At 35.8% G+C, this 21282-nt stretch overlaps 2 protein-coding genes across 4 annotated transcripts in view; one reads left to right on the forward strand and one right to left on the reverse strand.

Annotated features, from left to right (window-relative positions):
- LOC120415743 (EGFR adapter protein-like) overlaps positions 1-21282 on the reverse strand; it is a 235085-nt gene that overhangs the window by 94282 nt on the left and 119521 nt on the right. The gene's annotated exons all lie outside the window — the stretch shown is intronic.
- Positions 8567-10739, forward strand: LOC128093371 (UPF0746 protein DDB_G0281095-like; the record flags this gene model as incomplete). The annotated part of the gene is made up of 2 exons (XM_052709911.1): positions 8567-8630; positions 10312-10739. Coding segments are annotated over exons 1-2 (492 nt in total), but the record flags the coding sequence as incomplete, so codon positions are not given.

A 21282-nucleotide genomic window follows, 5' to 3' on the forward strand; every position in this document is an offset into this window, starting at 1 on the left:
TTAGGACCGAGTCGGATTATGTAATTACATTTGACTTAATAACTACAGAGGATCTTGTGTGTAAATGTTAGTGGGAGGGGAGCCGATTACCCGCGGCCTACTCGGGGTTAGTAGGGAAGGGATTGATGTTAAAGACAAGGTGTGGGAAGGGAAGGGGGATTGTGTAGGGGTCTTGGTTCATAATTGAGCAACCCTGAGAAAATCTAATTTTTCGTGTTTTTTTTTGAATTGCCATAACACAGCAACCAAAGCAACAAAGTTCAAGAAAGCCATATGATTTTTTCAAAGTTCTTTGAAAATAATTTTGACATGAGTTGAGCCATGGGTACTGTTTTTAAAAATTTATAAACTGCACTATTTTTCATAAAATTTTCATAAAAAGGACTAAAACATGGAAACTGTGCACTTTATTGAATTTTCACTTGAATACTTTTAGATTGCCTTTTTTTTTTGTTTTCCGCTTGCCTGTTGAACCATGTATGAACGGAAAGCAATCAACATTAAAAATTACAAAAATTAAAATTTTTAAAAGGGAAAGACATTTTGTATTTTTTTACTGTTTTTTTAGGCTTTAAAACAGGCCTGCCCAACGTCCGGCCCGCGGGCCGGATCCGGCCCGTGAAGCCATTTCATCCGGCCCGCGACGGCTTTTCAAAATGGTTCTATGACCGGCCCTTCATAAAATATTCAATAAATTAATTGAGTGTCTAAATAAAAAAAATATCTTGAGATCAATTTTTCAGATATTATAACAAAACAATTATTTGTTTATTTTGCTTTTGACATACAATGTTACTAATTCAACGTTTGTTAGGATTATGCCTTTGTATTTTTTGAAATGATTTTATTTCACGTCTAAACATTCTTTATGTTTGAATTTAATTCTTATTATTTCAATATTGATGTTATAAGAATTAATTATTAAACTGGAAAAATATGCAAAAAGATTGCAAAAGACACTGAACTCTAATTTCTTAAAGTTTTTGCTGTTTTTATTTCTAATTCAATTGTTTCTTTTTTGAGGATTTTGATTAATTATTATTATTTTTCAGAGCAACTTTTCAATGATAAAGTTTTGCTGGGAAATAGCTTAAAAAAGGCAAATTAATCATATTGAAAATAAAGATCGCTGCAAATATAAAAAAAACATTCTAAAGAAGTCAAGAAATTAGATAGCATTTTTTATGATCCTCAATAATTCTAAGAAATTTGAAGAATGACGAATCAGATTTTATTTGTATACACTTTTTTTAAATTTCATGTCTTTAAAATAATTTTAAAATGTTTTGTAAAATATTTGAATAAAGGTGCACAACAACGCAAAAATTGTTTTTCTCGTAGAGAAGATTTGAATCCAAATTTCGTTTAATAAATTTTATCTTGTCTTGTTGATTTTTCAAACTTGAATAAAAACTTGGAACAACGCAATTTTGATACTTTTTTTTTAGTTAATGGTGTCGGAATTCAATTTCAATCGACAAGAACAATTACAATACAATTTTGTCCAAAGCAAAATAAAAGTAAATCAATTAAACACATCTTTGAAAGTAATCTTTGTATTTCTTTCTTAAAATCAAGTTATTTGAATCTTATTTGCAACACTTGTTTATGTATTTGTTTACTTAAATTAATCTATTAAAATAAATTTTATGAAAAAAAATGTTTACTGTTTTTTACTTTCACCAACATTAGTTCCGGCCCGCCTCTGCTATAGAAAAATCAGATCTGGCCCGCAGGGCCAAAAGGTTGGGCACCCCTGCTTTAAAATTATTAAACTGCTTTCAGCTTTGACTAATTATGTACTACTTTAAGTGCTATTTCTGATCTATACATTCTGCACTTTTCGCAAATTAATTATTCTAACCCCACGGGTCCCCCACAGACCGTTATTATAAAGAAAAAATTTCCACCCAAACCAATGATTGGACATGGTTTCTGGGACCATTCTGCACCTCTGGGCCAAGTTTCAAAATATTTGCCGGCAGAAATTTCGAATACGGTCAGTTTTAGTATTTTTAGTTGAAATTAAGGGGAAATCACATGTAAAATGCATAGGAAAACTTTAAAGTTTCAATGCTTAAACTCTAAAACGTTACTGATCATGGTTTTAAATAGTACTTACATGTAGCAAAATGATATAAAACGATTTACGGAACTGACTTAGCCGGATTAAGCCGTAGTTAAGTGACTTAAGTACATTATTTACAAGTTTATTTCTAAATATTTTTTAAAAACTCCTACATTAGGCAATTTTAAGTCTAGGAAGACTAGATTGCATAAAAATAATTAAAATGGGGTGACTTTGAGCCAAGGGGTGACAATGTACAAAAGATTGTTTTGATAAGCATTAAGTTTATGTCAATATTTGTTTGTAGACTGCTTAATTTGGTCTATTTATGTTCCCAAACCCAAAAATAATTTGATGATATTGCTTCGCAGATCGCAAATTAATATGTTTGAATAGGCCTATTGATTTTAAATCGCCTATAAGTGACAGATTTAAAAATGCTGCGCACATGTTCCAGTTCTGAATCGATTCGTTCTGAATACAAATAAAAGAAAAACAATTATGTGACGTGGCAAGTTTGTAGCATTGCATTAATAATAATATTGTTTTTTTTTGTTTTAAAACGTTTAGAAATTTTAACCATACGAATGAAATGCAGTGAGTATTTCAGCTATAATTTAGCTCAAACATTTTTGTTGCCCTGTATAATGATTATAATTAGCAAAAGTTTAATGGCACAACTTCCCACAGGATTAATATCTCAAACTTATTATGATTTTGCAAAATTGCAGGTAATCATCATAAAAACTGTATTTTATAATTGATTAATGTATTGTTGATACAGTTTGATCATCAATGAAATTCATCAAAACTTAGTATTGATCAGCAAGTACTTTTACTGATAATATATTTAGTTAAAACAAAACCTACTCCTGTCTCATGTGAAAACACAACCACTCATCCACTATTTTAACAATCCCGACATATCTTAAGAAAATGTGAAAATAGTATAGTCTAATATGTATAGGTTATTGAACTTATAAATATTTACATATGAAGGACGATGTAAGTTTTCAATGTAGTTTGTGTCTTAAAACTCTTGTCAGGCTAGGTTCTTATTTTACTTTTTATGGAATTTTTCAAAATTGTGGGATAGGACAACAATATTTGCAACGAGTAATCCTTACAATTCAAGCTTATCGAGCTTGTTGTTAAGCTATTTAGTTATTAAACAAACGTAAAATTTGGTACAATGTCACCCCTTGGCTCAAAGTCACCCCATTTTAATTATTTTTATGCAATCTAGTCTTCCTAGGCTTAAAATTGCCTAATGTAGGAGATTTAAAAAATATTTAGATATAAACTTGTAAATAATGTACTTAAGTCACTTAACTACGGCTTAATCCTGCTAAGTCAGTTCCGTAAATCGTTTTATATCATTTTGCTACATGTAAGTACAATTTAAAACCATGATCAGTAACGTTTTAGAGTTTAAGCATTGAAACTTTAAAGTTTTCCTATGCATTTTACATGTGATTTCCCCTTAATTTCAACTAAAAATACTAAAACTGACCGTTTTCGAAATTTCTGCCGGCAAATATTTTGAAACTTGACCCAGAGGTGCAGAATGGTCCCAGAAACCATGTCCAATCATTGGTTTGGGTGGAAATTTTTTCTTCATAATAACGGTCTGTGGGGGACCCGTGAACCCGTTCTTTAATTACATCTTCAAAATTGTTTAAAAACAGATAAAATCATTCAGCTGCTTAAACTTGCCATAACATCCCATTCCCAAACCTCCGTTTGCAACGGTCCTTCAACTTTTTTTGTCATGAAAGCCAAGTAAAATTCCGTACGCACAATAAAAGTAAAATATTAAAGTACCCGCCTCAACTCGACTTGGCGGCATATTTTTTCTTCTGCCAAAACGAAGATGACGACTGTGGCGAGCTCCCTCGAGAGCGCAACCAAATTTCAACCCCATTTTCTTAATGGTTGCGATGGGGTTTCGCAATGTCTTATTGACTTAAGGTTGGCTTCGTTTTGGAGTTGGATTTTTAGAAGAAAACGAGAAATTTTTTTTTTCAAATATTAGCAAATCACTTTCACAATTATAAAATACCCTGTTCAAAGTGGTGCTAAATGTTAGAAAAGGCAAAAAAAGGAAAATCGATCGCCTCTATTGTACTCGTTGAACAACTAGCCATTGCTAACGAGAGCTTCAACTCCCCAGACAAAGCCATTCACCGTAGCCGTAAAAGCTAACACAATTAGGTCTGACTGAATAATACATCGTTACCGTGAACAATTTATGAATGAAACCTGACATGCAAAGTTTGCACTTCGCAGCGTCACTTACCAAAAGCGGAAGCTTTGTGTGAACAAAAAAAATCGTTACAGTTTTATTTGTTTGAGAATGCTAAAAACTGGACCAGCTCTGTTGACCTACAAAGATGTGTCGTACGATTAGGCAAAACAACTTCCTCGAAACGAAAAAAAAAAAAAATGAACAAAGAAACCAGTTTAGCTTGAAGACTCTCACTCAAGACACTTTGATGTGATCATAATTTATGAAACCATTGGGAATTTAGGCGTAATTCGGTCCATTGTGATGCGCACGGTATCAAATTTAGGCAGTGACTTCAACGGCCGACGCACGCTCATCAAGCGACGAACTCATTGAAATTCACTTTTTCAGACAAATTTCGGAAACTGGGACAAACTGCCAGCTCGAGACAAAATTGCGTGGCTGTTTTTTTTTCGACCCATCCGGCTAAACTAGCGACACAAATACGAGCTCTCGACTTCCATCGAAACGAACGTAACGCAAATCACTTCCATCCCGGAGAAGACTGACCCGGCCGGCAGGCAATTGGTCGAATTAATTTTGCTGGCACTTAATTCCGCGTGTTAAGCAGCTCAATTTAGTTTGATGTTGATTTTCAGCGAATTGATTTGAATTCGCTCGTGATCGGCTGTTCAATCGTAACCAACTGACCGACAGATGGGGAAATTTGAAAGATGTTAGAAATGATTGCTATGATGGGAGGAATTTATGCAACTTACTAATGGGTAGGTGTTACATGAGAGTAATTTTAAGTTGATAAAAAACGATGATTTCCGGTTACTTCATAGAACATCAACACATAATTTATAATTCATAAGACTTTTATGAAATCATTGCAACATAATTGAAAAAAAAAAACATTATCACGGAATTTTATAACCAATTAAAAAAGTTAATGTATTGCAAGAACCATGTAATATTTAGGTGACTTTTTATACGAAAGTTCATCGATGTCTGTTGGCAGTGTTTTCAGATTTTTAGAACGTGCTTCTAATATTTTGTATGCATTTGACTCCATTTTCATCCAAACATTCCAAATTTGTTAGTTAAAATTATTTAAATCTTAACTAAATGGTCGATTAATGTGATAGCGCATGATGATCGCAGGCATACCTTTTTGTCAATTCCGGAAAACCCATTTGAATCCATTTTTTTGAAAGTGAAATGTTCGTTTCTCTGTTTAAATTTGGCGTCGGTGTCATAGTTATACTTTTCGACACAAGTACTGAAAAGTTGAACTTTTTACTGATCGATTTTGTGTGTTTTTGGCAATGTTGTGGAATACTATTTCTGAATAAAAATAGTTACAAACACAAAAAAATCTGATTTTTTTATTACATTAAGAAGAATTACCAATATAATACTTATTCATCTTAGTATTCTTAAAGTTTCGATTTTTTTTGGTAAGTTTTAGAAAACTAAAAAAGGCATCTTTTGCGGTAAATTTAAGAATAGTTATAAATTTGGTACCAGCGAATTGTGATTTTCGGAAAAAAATAATCTTAAATATTTTTAGATGCAAGATCAAATTTGCAATCGAAAATGCCTTTAATTTTTTTTTAAGGTGAACATTTCATACATTTTCTTTTAATTGATTTCGCTGATCGGACTGCTGGTCGGATTATTTTTTATTTTTTAACATTGCAAATTTAATAAATAGTGAGATTCATTGTTTACAACATTTTAACTTTCAAAGCTTTCAGCAATCCGAGTAGGCCGCGGATAATCGGCTCCCCTCCCACTAACATTTACACATAAGATCCTCTGTAATTATTAAGTCAAATGTAATTACAAAAGCCGACTCGGTCAGTACCGAAAAGGACCTAATAAAAATAGTTTTATGAAAAAAAAAAAAGCTTTCAGCAACCAGCTATCCGATCAACAATTTCAATAAAAGAAAATTTTAGGAAATGCGCAGTTTTTTGAAATAAATGTTGTAAGGGTGCATTTCTTGACTTTTTTTTGATAAGGTCCTATAAACAAATGTAAACATTGAGTGTATCCCTTTCACACCTTATGTCAAAGTCGATCGGAGTAAGCGGGATACACTCAATGTTTACATTTGTTTATAGGACCTTATCAAAAAAATCAAGATTTCCTTCATACAACATTTTTAAATTACATATAAGGATCATTTTTCGTAAAAAAAAAATCCTGAAATGAGAGGTGGGCAAAAAAGAGCGAACCGCTCAAAGAGCCGGTTCACTAAAAAGAGCAAATGAATAATGGCTCACAATTATGAGTCGCTGTTCTTTTTGAAACTTCGGTCTTTTGATGTCTTTTTTTTAGTTTCATAATATGATTCTTAGAATTTCCTACAAATTGTAGTACAAAATTTGGTTTTTAGTTTTCAAAATGTAACTTCAAATATTTCATTAACTTTTTCGAGTACTTTAAAATAGAAAAGACTGGTTAAAGAGGGACTATTTCCCGATATTTAGAGAGATGAACAGTACACCCAGAACTGGGCATCGGCATACGAGAGGATAAAGAGCACGATTCGGTAGTAAAATGGTACTGTGTGCGGACGGAGAGGATAAATCCCGAAATTACCGAGAGTACTTTACTCATGGGTTCATCTTCAAAAAAAGTTCATCTATCAAAAAAAATAAAAATAAAATAAGTACCGTTACCGAGACTCGAACCCAAGACCTTCGGCATATTGAACCGTGCCTTTGCCGTATGGGCCACCATGGTTCGATGACTAAGTGGCGGTCATTTGCCCATATAAGCCACTCAATAGGATGAACTGTTCCAATGAACGAATGAACACGCGAGAGGACTATACTCTCGCGAAATAGCACTTTCCTCACGTTTCTTTTCGTGAGGACTATCCCCTCGTTCTTTAACTTTGGGTGTACCATTTACCATAATTCCTTTCCATGTTACTGATTTTCATGTTTGGTATTATTTTATTTTATTTGGACAAAGTTTTACCCAAAAAAAAAAGAGTACACGATTCAAAATTTTGAAAAAAATCTAAATAGTACAGAGAGAGCACACGGACATCGAGATGCTGAGAAAAACTTTTTTTTCTCAAATTTAAACTTTAAGAGGTACTTCTCAACAACCAGCAGTTCGGTCAAGAAGGTCTGAAAAAGAAAATTGGAGGAAAAATAGCAGTTTTCCCAAAAAATCAAATTTTTTGAAATATTATTTTCAAAAAAAAAATCATTTGAACTCAAAAATTAAAAAAAAATCGAATCGAATATAAAGAAAACAGTAGAAAGTAAAACTTAAAATCGGGATTTTTTTTTCGTGTGAATATTTTTCTGAAAAGTTCTCATCATAACCTACCCGGGCAGACGGTAATAACAAAATTCATGCCATTTCAATAACAAATATTGTTAAAATAACAGAAATTGTTATGGAATTTTCTTGAAAAATCCATTTTTGCATAAGGGTTCAATAACAGTTAATGTTATCATAACAAAATTTGTTATTGTTCTGATATTGGTTGAAAGCCAAAACAACTTTGGAATAACATTTTTTGTTATGGAAGAATACTTCCAACTGTTATTAGGATGATCGGATTAGTTGTTAAAATAACAAAAAATAATAACAAAGATTTGTTCGAAGAATAACTAAAAATGTTATTAGTCTGTTATAACAATAACAATCCAATAACAAAAAAATCATAACGACGAATAACAAATCTTGTTATGAATAACATAAAATGTTATTGGCCTAGTATTTTCAAATATCAAAAAATGTTATTCCCAAGTTATTTCCGTCTGCTCGGGTACACCTTATTCGAAGACTCTTCTAAGAATAGTCTTCTTAATGCTATTTATCAATGTACTGGTGACTGATGCAAGGTGATTTGATCCTTTGTGAATTTGACCGTAGTGCCCAAGTCAGGGTTGAAATATATTCGAAATGTTTTTTTTTGTTAAGCGGATCTGAAAAATAACTACTTCAAACACAATTCATTCCTTAACGCTGTACTATATTCTAAGACCTTTCTAACACCGATCATTAGTTTCCAATATCTCGGGCACTCAATTCTACCCTCACCATAAAATCTGTACCCCATTCCAGGCCGTTTGAAGCGCCTGTAACAATAAATCCCCTCCACAAAGCCCCGTTTCCTTCACCATCAACTGAAGATTCCCTGCGGCACGCCATGATGCTTCCACGGGGCGTTTGATGTAAACCCAGGCTTTATGACGTGCACCAAACCAATCCTCGTCCCTCATAAATAAAGCTTTATGAATGGATTTACCTCTGCGGTTGTGTTCCACGTCGAGGAGAAACTGGAATATCCCGGCAATGGTGAGGAATTAAAAATAGTTAAAATAGTCATTATTTAGTACAGGCCGAGCCCGGTTGTTACAGCGAACAATTGGGGAACATCTCCGGTACCCTCGACGCAGAGTAAAGTCGTGTTATCTTGTCACACCAAGTTTCAATCACAATAGTAGATTTTCCCAACGAGACTTGCTGATTAGAGTAAATATGACAGGTGCTGAAAAAATCAAGTTAAGTCCACATTAAAGTATGATTCGTCATTTGTGGCAAGAGAAGACTATCAATACGAGTAAATCTAGATTATCGGGTCTAAGGTGTGCCTCCTCATCGCACAGCGTATAACGTCGCACCAATCCCGGATTTGCGATGGGGCTTGTAAATAATGTTGTCCAAGTCCGTAATGATTGCGCCGAGAAGATGCGCCCGCGTGGCACTCCGTCATGTCCGCTCTAATTAGGATCTTTCATCAGCGCTGGCGATGAATTATTCTAATTAAGTTCACGACTTTAATCACCGTTCCGCACCGTGCACGAAGTCAACGGCTCCAGGCCATCGCGCGCGGTGTGGTAACTCATCCAGAACCAAAGCTCCATGATGCTTCGAGATGAGAAGGAATGCCACAAAGACTTTTAGCGCAGATCTTCATGACAGGCGGCTTTTGAGGAGCTTTGAGGAGGAGTTGAAAGTCGTGAATGTCATATTGCGATGTTTATGAACCATCTTCGCGCAAGACGGCGACCACGGAAAGAAATTGTTGTAGTATTTAATTGATTTCATCATGAATTATACTTTTAACCATTAATAACGTAACGCCACAGGCGTTACACTTCAAAAGCAAGTCAATTCCATTATTCACGAATTCAGCTTTTCCGTGCCTTCGTCACTCTTTACGACCATACTCCGGATTCTCGCGAGAGGGTTTTCGCAACGGGAGAATTCCGCGTGATGGTTCGTGAACCCGCAGAGGAGAACAGGGGAGTTGTTGATGAAAAATTGATGTCTTCGCTTGACGTTGCTGCGGGACGTTTGGAAGGCCCCCCGCGTGATGAATGGGTTATTAATTTCGCTACAAATGGTGAGGTGGTTGCCCGTGGGCAAAGTTTAAGGGTTGTGAAAGGATTAGGAGGATCTGTTGAATTTCACACAGTTAACTTGTGTAACCTTTGCGGCCTATTTTCGATCCAAGGGGCAGAATTACGTCGATTTCGTCAATTTTGAGTAGCCTTCCGTCGCGAAGCTCCCCCGTAAAAAATCTTATAAATTATACCCTCACTGAGTGGTGTCGATTAATGGCTCCGATAAATGCATCACCAGCGGTCGAATTCGGCCATCAGCACCTTATTCGAGCGACGAAATGTCAAAAGTAGCTACCATAACACTAATTTACCTCTCGTCGGTGACCCTCGGTGGTGTCTGCCAGTCAGAAGATTGGCCAAGGATCTGGGTCAATGTCGTGCGAGGTGCATGCATGCACCATTTGGGACAATCACCAATTTCAACGAGAAGGACAGAGCGCCGCGACTGTTTCCTTCAACGGGTACTAACATCTTGTTTTGTTGGTGAGATCACTCTGTTGGGTCAAATTAAATTTAACAAGTTGAACCTTTCGATACTTCTTGATTTTTTTGCAAAAGAACGTCACAGTCAGCGTCAGAATCAGAGTCGTCACAGTCAGCGTGAATATCAGCATCAGCAACAGCAACAGCAAACAGCAAACAGCAAACAGTAAACAGCAAACAGCAACGGCAACGGCAACAGCAACAGCAACAGCAACAGCAACAGCAACAGCAACAGCAACAGCAACAGCAACAGCAACAGCAACAGCAACAGCAACAGCAACAGCAACAGCAACAGCAACAGCAACAGCAACAGCAACAGCAACAGCAACAGCAACAGCAACAGCAACAGCAACAGCAACAGCAACAGCAACAGCAACAGCAACAGCAACAGCAACAGCAACAGCAACAGCAACAGCAACAGCAACAGCAACGGCAACGGCAACAGCAACAGCAACAGCAACGGCAACAGCAACAGCAACAGCAACAGCAACAGCAACAGCAACAGCAACAGCAACAGCAACGGCAACAGCAACAGCAACAGCAACAGCAACAGCAACAGCAACAGCAACAGCAACAGCAACGGCAACAGCAACAGCAACAGCAACAGCAAAAGCAACAGCAACAGCAACAGCAACAGAGTCAGCATCCGAATTAAAGTCAGAGTCAGCATCAGAATCAGAGTCAGCATCATAACCAGAATCACAGCCAGAATTAGAGTTAGAGTTTGAGCCAGTATCAAAGAGAGTTAGAACCAGAGTTAGAATCAGAGTCAGAATCAGAGTCAGAATCAGAGTCAGAATCAGAGTCAGAATCAGAGTCAGAATCAGAGTCAGAATCAGAGTCAGAATCAGAGTCAGAATCAGAGTCAGAATCAGAGTCAGAATCAGAGTCAGAATCAGAGTCAGAATCAGAGTCAAAATCAGAGTCAGAATCAGAGTCAGAATCAGAGTAAGCATCAAAGTCAGAATTAGAGCCAGAATCAGAGCCAGAATCATAGTCAGAGTCAGCGTCAAAACCAGAATCACAATCAGAATTTGAGTCAGAAGCAGCGTCAGCGACAGAGAGGGAGAGTCAGAACCATAATTAGAATTAGAATCAGGATCAGAGTCAGAACCAATGTGTCAGAACGAAAATTACAATCAGAATTAGCATCAGAGCAGCGTCAGAACCAGAGTCAGCATCAGCATTAGCATCAGAGTCAGAGTCAGAGTCAGAGTCAGAGTCAGAGTCAGAGTCAGAGTCAGAGTCAGAGTCAGAGTCAGAGTCAGAGTCAGAGTCAGAGTCAGAGTCAGAGTCAGAGTCAGAGTCAGAGTCAGAGTCAGAGTCAGAGTCAGAGTCAGAGTCAGAGTCAGAGTCAGCATCAGCATTAGCATCAGAGTCAGAGTCAGAGTCAGAGTCAGAGTCAGAGTCAGAGTCAGAGTCAGAGTCAGAGTCAGAGTCAGAGTCAGAGTCAGAGTCAGAGTCAGAGTCAGAGTCAGAGTCAGAGTCAGAGTCAGAGTCAGAGTCAGAGTCAGAGTCAGAGTCAGAGTCAGAGTCAGAGTCAGAGTCAGAGTCAGAGTCAGAGTCAGAGTCAGAGTCAGAGTCAGAGTCAGAGTCAGAGTCAGAGTCAGAGTCAGAGTCAGAGTCAGAGTCAGAGTCAGAGTCAGAGTCAGAGTCAGAGTCAGAGTCAGAGTCAGAGTCAGAGTCAGAGTCAGAGTCAGAGTCAGAGTCAGAGTCAGAGTCAGAGTCAGAGTCAGAGTCAGAGTCAGAGTCAGAGTCAGAGTCAGAGTCAGAGTCAGAGTCAGAGTCAGAGTCAGAGTCAGAGTCAGAGTCAGAGTCAGAGTCAGAGTCAGAGTCAGAGTCAGAGTCAGAGTCAGAGTCAGAGTCAGAGTCAGAGTCAGAGTCAGAGTCAGAGTCAGAGTCAGAGTCAGAGTCAGAGTCAGAGTCAAAGTCAAAGTCAAAGTCAGAGTCAGAGTCAGAGTCAGAGTCAGAGTCAGAGTCAGAGTCAGAGTCAGAGTCAGAGTCAGAGTCAGAGTCAGAGTCAGAGTCAGAGTCAGAGTCAGAGTCAGAGTCAGAGTCAGAGTCAGAGTCAGAGTCAGAGTCAGAGTCAGAGTCAGAGTCAGAGTCAGAGTCAGAGTCAGAGTCAGAGTCAGAGTCAGAGTCAGAGTCAGAGTCAGAGTCAGAGTCAGAGTCAGAGTCAGAGTCAGAGTCAGAGTCAGAGTCAGAGTCAGAGTCAGAGTCAGAGTCAGAGTCAAAGTCAAAGTCAAAGTCAAAGTCAAAGTCAGAGTCAGAGTCAGAGTCAGAGTCAGAGTCAGAGTCAGAGTCAGAGTCAGAGTCAGAGTCAGAGTCAGAGTCAGAGTCAGAGTCAGAGTCAGAGTCAGAGTCAGAGTCAGAGTCAGAGTCAGAGTCAGAGTCAGAGTCAGAGTCAGAGTCAGAGTCAGAGTCAGAGTCAGAGTCAGAGTCAGAGTCAGACACCAGAATCAGACACCAGAATCAGACACCAGAATCAGACACCAGAATCAGACACCAGAATCAGACACCAGAATCAGACACCAGAATCAGACACCAGAATCAGACACCAGAATCAGACACCAGAATCAGACACCAGAATCAGACACCAGAATCAGACACCAAAATCAGACATCAGAATCAGACACCAGAATTGGACACATGAATCGGACACCAGAATTTGACACCAGAATCAGACACCAGAATTGGACACTAGAATCAGACACCAGAATCAGACAACAGAATCGGACACCAGAATCAGACACCCGAGTCAGAGTCAGAGTCAGACACCAGAATTGGACACCAGAATTGGACACCAGAATCAGACACCAGAATTGGACACCAGAATTGGACACTAGAATCAGACACCAGAATCAGACACCAGAATCAGACACCAGAATCAGACACCAGAATCAGACACCCGAGTCAGAGTCAGAGTCAGACACCAGAATCAGACACCAGAACAGACACCAGAATCAGACACCAGATTCAGACACCAGTACAAAACATAAGAATCAGACACTAGAATCAGACACCAGAATCAGCATGATTTCGCCCTTTTGTAAAGTTTAATCCGTTCTGCTTATATCTTTAAAAAAATCGACCAGTCATTGAAGGAGCTATTACACTACGGCAAACAAACAAACAAACTCTCACTTTTTCGCGTTTGACACATTGCCAAACTCGCAAACTTGTTTGCTGCCAACTCACAAACCAGACAAAATGTATGCAAGCTGACGCAGGCAAACTATCAAACTGTCAAAATGTGCAAGTTTGTTTGTTTGTTTGCCGTAGTCTAATACCTCCTTTAGGAGACATCACCGTTCAAATGACCCTTGATGAGTCACTTCTCCACGTAGAGTACCCTCCAAAACTCACCATTGCATTGTTTATCTTTTCTTTACCTAGTTCACCGTTCCTGCTCCATTAAAGTATGTTTACACATGTTTAGCATATTTTTGTTTATGGGGTGACTACCTCTTCGGCCCAGTCCAGAACGGGAGTGTGTCCACTCGACCGTCCCAATCGGCGGTCACTTCCTGTACTTGAGCAACTACTTTGCATATACGTTCCATCTTCCTACACACAAGTTCAGCAGGTATGCCAGAGCACGTTCCCGCTCCTCGTTACACAAATACGGTGATGATTCCCTTAGAGACTATAAATAAAATTAACCTCCGCTGACGCAACAATGGAACTTCGTTAATTGCAACTGGCTTGCGTCTTCGAAATGGATTTCTGCTTAAAAAAGGGGTGTTTGTGTAGTTCGGCGATTGTTTGGATTACCAACCAACACTGACTTTTACCTGATTTATGTCCGCTCCAACTTTGAAGATTTTTATAGTTTTGCGTTTCCAACTCGGTATGGCTGGGCACGGTCCGTAACGTGACAGTTTATGGCGACTCGGAGCGGGACCACCATCTGCGCAAACTTTACAAAACAAAGAATCTACTGTGGATTGCATTACCAGCGACGGGGGTATCGAGTTCAGTGGAACTCAAGCTGACTTTATGGTCACGTGGTCAGGGTTTTTCGAAACGATCTGCGTATCGTATTCGTTTGCGACTGGATGCGTTTCTGGACAATGTCAAGACTTTTGACGAGCTAAATTTAAAATTGTTTTATTTGGTTGAGACTGTTTCAGCAAATTACAAGTCTGATACAAATTTTACTTTTCCATAATTTCACTGCCGGCCAGCAGATTGTAGAGAATAAGACGAGGATAGTCAATATAACGCAAAATTACTTTATCGATTGAATTATTCAATGGTAGAATTGGTTTTTATTCCCATTAATCAATTTCTAAGCGACCTGTACTGGACAATCATCGCATTAGCATGATGAAATCCAGTATGCAACTTGCTAAGATCACCATCTTCATGCGAATGCGAATGCTAATGAATTATTCAATGTAAACTTAGTGCCACAAATTATATTTGGCCATTTGAAATGTTAGAGTCGAAACTCGCGTGTTCCTGAAGGGACTCAAACTGAATCCTGAAGGGCATAAATGTCAAACAAGCAGAGCGAGAAGAAAAAAAAAGGAAACTTGCTCGATGGAACGCCATTCGATAAACGATTGTGCTTGCGATAGGTGGTGTTTACTACATGGCGCAGTTGGTGGGTAAGTTAGTGAGGAATTCAGGGAAGAGAAGTTGAACAATTGAGAAAAAGTGATGAGATTATGTAAAAAAAGTTGACGAACGCCTCAACTATAAAATGAAACAGTTGACGAAAGCCTCAACTAGTTAAATCTGAATAAAAAAAAAGTTGACGAAAGCCTCAACTGTACAAAGAATCAGTTGACGAAAGCCTCAACTAAATAAATAAGTTAAAGAATTGGATATTAAAAAAAACAAGATGATTGGGCGTTAGCCCCCAATCACCAATGATAACAAACAGGACAACAAAGTGATATAACAAAACTCGGAACTGTTAAGTACGTTGGCGACTGCCCCGACGGATTGAATCTGGAATTGTTGAATTTGAAGTGAAATGCGAGTCCAAATCACACCGGTCAGGATTAATAAAAAAAAAGTCGCAAATTATAGGGTAGCATCCGATTGACTGTCTTTGGCTTCATGAAATAGAAAACAAAACGAAAAAAATCTCAAGCACCGCGTGACCAGGATATTAGTTAATCCTTACCAAGAGAAGGCTTGGATTGCTACGATTGCGAGTAGATTCGTGCCTCAATCGTAATTGATCCAAATTTGCATAACGATAGTGTGTTTTGAAGCTATTTAACGATGATGATGGCGGTGCAAAGCGTGTACTTGTTGGTTACTGCATTTTGGCATGTTTTTCATTTTTTTCGTTCAAAATTAATTCCGTTTGACAACAGGCCATGAAAAATGATGGAATGTTAGCATTTACACATCATGATCTTTGACCTGGTACAGGAACTATATACCTACGAAAAATTTCATTGAACGGAGATGGATTTGTCACAATTTTTTTGAGACATTTGAATTTGGTGATTGAGCGAATGCCCTCAATCTCCGCTAATAATGGCTTGAAAAAGCAATATTATGTTGGACATAGTTCAGTTTTCGAATGGGTCTTGGTTTAGAGAAGGAATAAACAAAAAAAAAAAAAGAACCGATGCAAAAGATTAAACAAAAATTAACAGTTAAGCAAAACAGTTCATACACAAAGGCGATAAGAATTTGTAAAAAAAGATCTTATAATAAAAGAAAGGGAACAATAAATTAATAAAGGAAGACAAGATTTTTTTGCGAAATTGACGAAAAAGAATGAAAAAGAGTTTGGTAGTCACAAAGGGTGAATGAGATGAAAACATTAAATACAGTTATTATGGAGATAAAAATAAGAGGAAATAAAAGGAAAGAGGAGAGCTCAAATGTTAAAAAAAATTATTGGTGTTTTTTCACAAATTGGTTGTGTTAAAAAAATGTTACAAAAAAAAAACGAAATTAATAGCAGCTAAGCAGAACAGTAGCTGAATGTTAAAGAGTAAAATCCACAACGCTGATAAGAATTTGTAATGTAAAACAATTCTTAACAAATATAAAGAGAGAGAAAAAGAGAAAACAGAAATTTTGATTGAATCGCCGAAAAGAAAGATTGAGAGAAATGTTGATGCGTCACATAGAGTGAATGAAATATAAAACAAATAATGCAACATATAAAAAAAGAAACTTAAACGACAGAGTAGAGTTAAAGTGTTTTTTTTTTCATTAACCGCTTGGTTAAGAAAAAAAACAACCGCAAAAAAAAACTCTTAATAGATAAAACGAAATAATGGATTTATAAATATTTTTCCAATATTTATAAATGTTTCTGTTAGTTATGGGAAAATGAAAGAGACTATTCTTTTGAATGATCTTTGGACCTCAAAAAAAAAACAAGGTGATTTTTCAAGAGGAACAAGTAGTTTAGAATATGGTTTTGGAAATTTCTGAACGGAATTCATAAAAGAAGTTTAATACAGTACTTTTGAAATGATCATTGGACCGAGTAGAAAAAGCAGTTGAGCAAAACAGTAAAAAGAAATTAATGAATAAAATGCAAAAACTGACCTAAAGGGAGAATAGTACCCAAGGAAGTAGTAATATTTTTTTTAAATCGTTTGATTTAAGGGCCCAATTGGTTTATTTCTGATCAAAAGTGAATTCAGTAACAACAAGTGAAAAAAAATGAAATCAACCACACTATACATTTGATTACTAAATTGAATTTCTGGTGGAATAAAAAGTAGGGATTTTTTTCCTCAAGGACAGTACGGGAAAAATAGACAGCAGACAGAAATTGTAAGAAATGGGAGATTGGAAACTAACCCGTTAAAAATATTATCATTGTACTGTTTTTTTAGAAAAAAAAACAAATGAAAGAAGTTAAAAAAAATAGTGCACATAAATTGGATTGGAAAATGTTTCAGTTAGTTATTGGAACAATTAAAGAGAATATTGTTTTAAATGGTTATTGGACTCAACGTGATTTTTTTAAGAAAAGAGGAAGAAGTAGTTTAGAATGTATTAGAATTATCTGAACTGAATTTATGAAAAAAGATTGATTGCAGTATATTTAAAATGATTATTATACCGGGTTCCTGAAGAAAATTAGAGAAAAAGTTTTTTTCTAGAGAAGAGAAACTAAAATTTAATTTTTAATGATTTTGGATATTTCTGAACTGTTTTTTTTTGCTTTAAAAACTGATTTCATCAAGGAAAGAGAAGAGAAATGTTTTAGTATGATTCTCGAAATTTCTGAATATTCAAGTAAAAAAAAAATGTTCAAGTGAAAAATGTAAAAAAGGAAGCTCGGAGATTAACGAGCCTTTTATTGCTTGCTTGAACTAAATTTCTGGTGGAAATAAAATAAATAATGTACTTCTCAAGAAGGCATAATAATTTGGATTGAAAGTTGGAATACAAAATGTAAGCGACAGAAGATGAATAAGAACGCAAAATGAAGTATCTGGAGAAAATACTACCGAAGAGATTAAAAAAAACGAGCAACATAAATTATGCATGTAAAAGATATGATATAAAAAAATCACTAGACGGAGGTCCTGTACAAAATTATATCAAGGAGATATTTTTTTAGCAAAATGGAACACATAATTTGAAATGTTGTGAAGTTTATGTACTTATTAATTTTAAAACAAAGTAAAGTATAAACTAATTTGGATCGATTTTCTATGAGTTAAAAGTGTAAATGTGAATATGTTAGTTTTGAATCGGCCATCAGTCTGTGTTTCGAGACAAAACATAAATGAAAGTGATTTTCGATTTGAAGAAAATAGGAAAATACAATTTGGAATGGAATTGTACATGTATTTTGAAGGAACGAAAAAAATGGTACGATTCCTAAAATGTCTGATTTTTTAACTCAAGTATAAGAAAACAACGTAAGAAACGGTGGCTTAAATCCGTCATGCCTTCATTTGGATCATGGAACTGATTTTTTTGAGGAAAAAAAAGATGTTATATTTTTCTTAACAAAACAAATAGAAGGTAGCTTTGAAAAAGATCCATAGACTGAGTTTTTTTTTTATAAAAATAGATGAATGAGCAATTTTATTAAAAAAAAGGGAATTTAAAATAATTTGAATGATTCTTGATCTCATGAAAAAAAGAAGTGATAATTTTCCTATGGAAAGAAAAGTGCAGGACAATTTGAAATGAAACAAAAATAAAACAAAGGATCGGTAGTTTGCAAACCATATTCGATCATTGAACTGAACTTCTTTAGGAAAAACAAGAAATGGTTTAGGTGCTACTAAGTTAGTTTTTAATGAATTAAATAAGTTTTTTTTAAAGAAATTTGAATAGAAAGTGATTGTCTCAATGATTGGATTGAATTTGAAAATATAGTTTAGAATATGAAACGACAAAGAAAATAGGAGAATGAAAAAAGAAGAGAAGAAAACTGACAATTCAGATAAAACAGAATGTACGGTAGCTTAGATAGCTAAACACTTTATAAACGCATTGGTTTGGTTTCTTGGGACGACAACAGGACAGTAAATGTTAGAGAAATCATTGATTTGCAAAAAAAAAAAAGAGAAAAACAAATTGCAGCACGTGTATTAGAATTTAGGAACAGGATCAGAATCCATGCATATGCTTTACAATGAAAGAAAGTGTATGGAATTTTCAAACAACTTTGCCACTTCAGATGGAAGTATCAGTTACTAAAGAAACCATGAAAAGAAACAGAATAGAGTAGAGGTGGGGGAGAATGTAGAGAATAAGACGAGGATAGTCAATATAACGCAAAATTACTTTATCGATTGAATTATTCAATGGTAGAATTGGTTTTTATTCCCATTAATCAATTTCTAAGCGACCTGTACTGGACAATCATCGCATTAGCATGATGAAATCCAGTATGCAACTTGCTAAGATCACCATCTCCATGCGAATGCGAATGCTAATGAATTATTCAATGTAAACTTAGTGCCACAAATTATATTTGGCCATTTGAAATGTTAGAGTCGAAACTCGCGTGTTCCTGAAGGGACTCAAACTGAATCCTGAAGGGCATAAATGTCAAACAAGCAGAGCGAGAAGAAAAAAAAAGGAAACTTGCTCGATGGAACGCCATTCGATAAACGATTGTGCTTGCGATAGGTGATGTTTACTACACAGATATGAAAATGTTCCATTAAAAATAAATTCTAGCCTCATCAATTTAACTGTTTATTTTTCAATTTAATATCCTTACTAAACCGTTTCGATAAACTCTTTTGAACAAGTTTTCTTTTTCATCCTTCATCTTCAAGCGTAGCGACACAAAGCAAAACGAGCGCGAAAACTCGGTACTTATTAAAAAATTAAATTTAATTAGATCAAATACTTTCCCACCTACTTTGAGCTCTCTCATTCCGCGCTGTCGTCAGCCATTCTGAAGCGGTTGGCATGCGACTCCCTGTCACACTACTCCTTCCTGGGTGCCATCAAGCTTCATGTCTCTTTTGCTACATTTAATTGACACTGTGGAAAACTCATATTTATTTAACGAAATTCCGAGATTATATGAGTTATTTATCTTTTTTCACTGTTCTAACAACTGCAAAAAATATATTTCAAGCAAAAAAGGAATTCCTCCATGGTCCACTGAAGAGGCAAAAGCTCAGGAGGCGGTAAAACGTGAAGCGAGATTTTTTTCTTTCTCAATGAAAAAAAAGAGAGAAAAAATCTTAAGATTCTTCAAGTGAGTTGCACGTGCAACATTTCCAAGCGCATGGACAAAGAAAAAGAAGCATCAGAGTGAAAGTAATCCCCGAGGGAGAGAAGAGAGAAGCTCGAGTAAATCAATTCCCCTGTCGGCAGGTTTTCTTTTTTTTTTCTTGATGTTGACGAGTTTTTTTTATCAATTTGTATGACGCGATGACTTGAGCTTTCCCAACCCTTCCCAGCCCCCTTTGATTTAGCGTGTGTGATGAAGATCAATTTGAGGAAAATAAACTTTTCTATTGTTGATGGATTGATTGTTATCCTTCTTGTTTAAATTGGCTTGTATTTTTTATCAATTAATTTTGGAAAAATTGATTAAGCAATAAGAATCAACAAATCAAATCAATGTGATAGCAGTTGTCTGAGACTTTGGAAAATGCTTATTTTTGTGAATGTTGATTTTGGGTAAAATTTTGTACGTACTTTTTTCTAAGACCAAAGAAAATATTTTGCAGCATTAGTTCTTCCATACAAGTCTGTCAATTTTGACAGCTATCCATACAAAAAGGTTATAAAAAAAATTCTAAAATCTGAATTTTGAGAACGACTTTTATGATTGATTTGGTGTCTTCAGAAAATTTAAGGGTATTAAAAAATCTCTCTTTAGATTACGTTTTAGAAGAAACATTTTGTTTTATCTATGACAAAAGTTGGTCAAAATTCATGTGGCAGTGTTGCCAATTTTGTAGAAGTCATGACCAAGTCTGATCGTTTCTGAACAAAAATCGAATAGATCAGAAAATTTCCTGTAAATTTTCAATGAAAATTGGATTAATGTTTGCTGGCAAACTGGAAAACATTGGGTATTTTAACATCGCGAAAAAAGCGTCAAATTTCAAGAAGGCAATAATTCAGTAAATATGCGTCAGATTATCATTCATTTATAAAACTCAAAAATCTTAAAAACGTACAAGCTAAATTTTAAGCGCCAGGAGATACATAACAATACCTTAGCGGCCTTAAAAAAACGATGATTTTCGGTTTCTATGTAAAATAACCATGTAAACCAATAGAAACCAAAAATATGACCAAAAATCAGCGCTTTTTCGAGTTATTTGAGTTTCAAAATTGCACATTTTTAATCTTAATGTTTGTAACTTTTGGGCCTTAGTCCAAAGTTAATTTTCATAAACGAAAATTATTGTTTTTTAGAGCTCTAAAAGTGCTCAGAACATCACTTTTTCTAAGACTTAACCCTGGTTTGCTAAGTTTTACAAACTTTTTTACAAATATTTTTAAGGGTTTGCCTTGCATTGGTCTAATCTTAATGTTTTTGAAGCAAATTTATAGAAAATTTCTGTTCTTTTCAAAACAAAAATTTTCAATAATTGGAAGCTTGGTCATTACTTCTACACACAGAAAAAAAAAGTTGAAATTTGAAAGGCTTAAATTTTGGTTGGTTGAATATTACCTCTTTTTTTGAG

This window comes from Culex pipiens, chromosome 3 (genome assembly GCF_016801865.2).
Source record: "Culex pipiens pallens isolate TS chromosome 3, TS_CPP_V2, whole genome shotgun sequence".
In the NCBI taxonomy this organism is placed as follows: domain Eukaryota; kingdom Metazoa; phylum Arthropoda; class Insecta; order Diptera; family Culicidae; genus Culex; species Culex pipiens.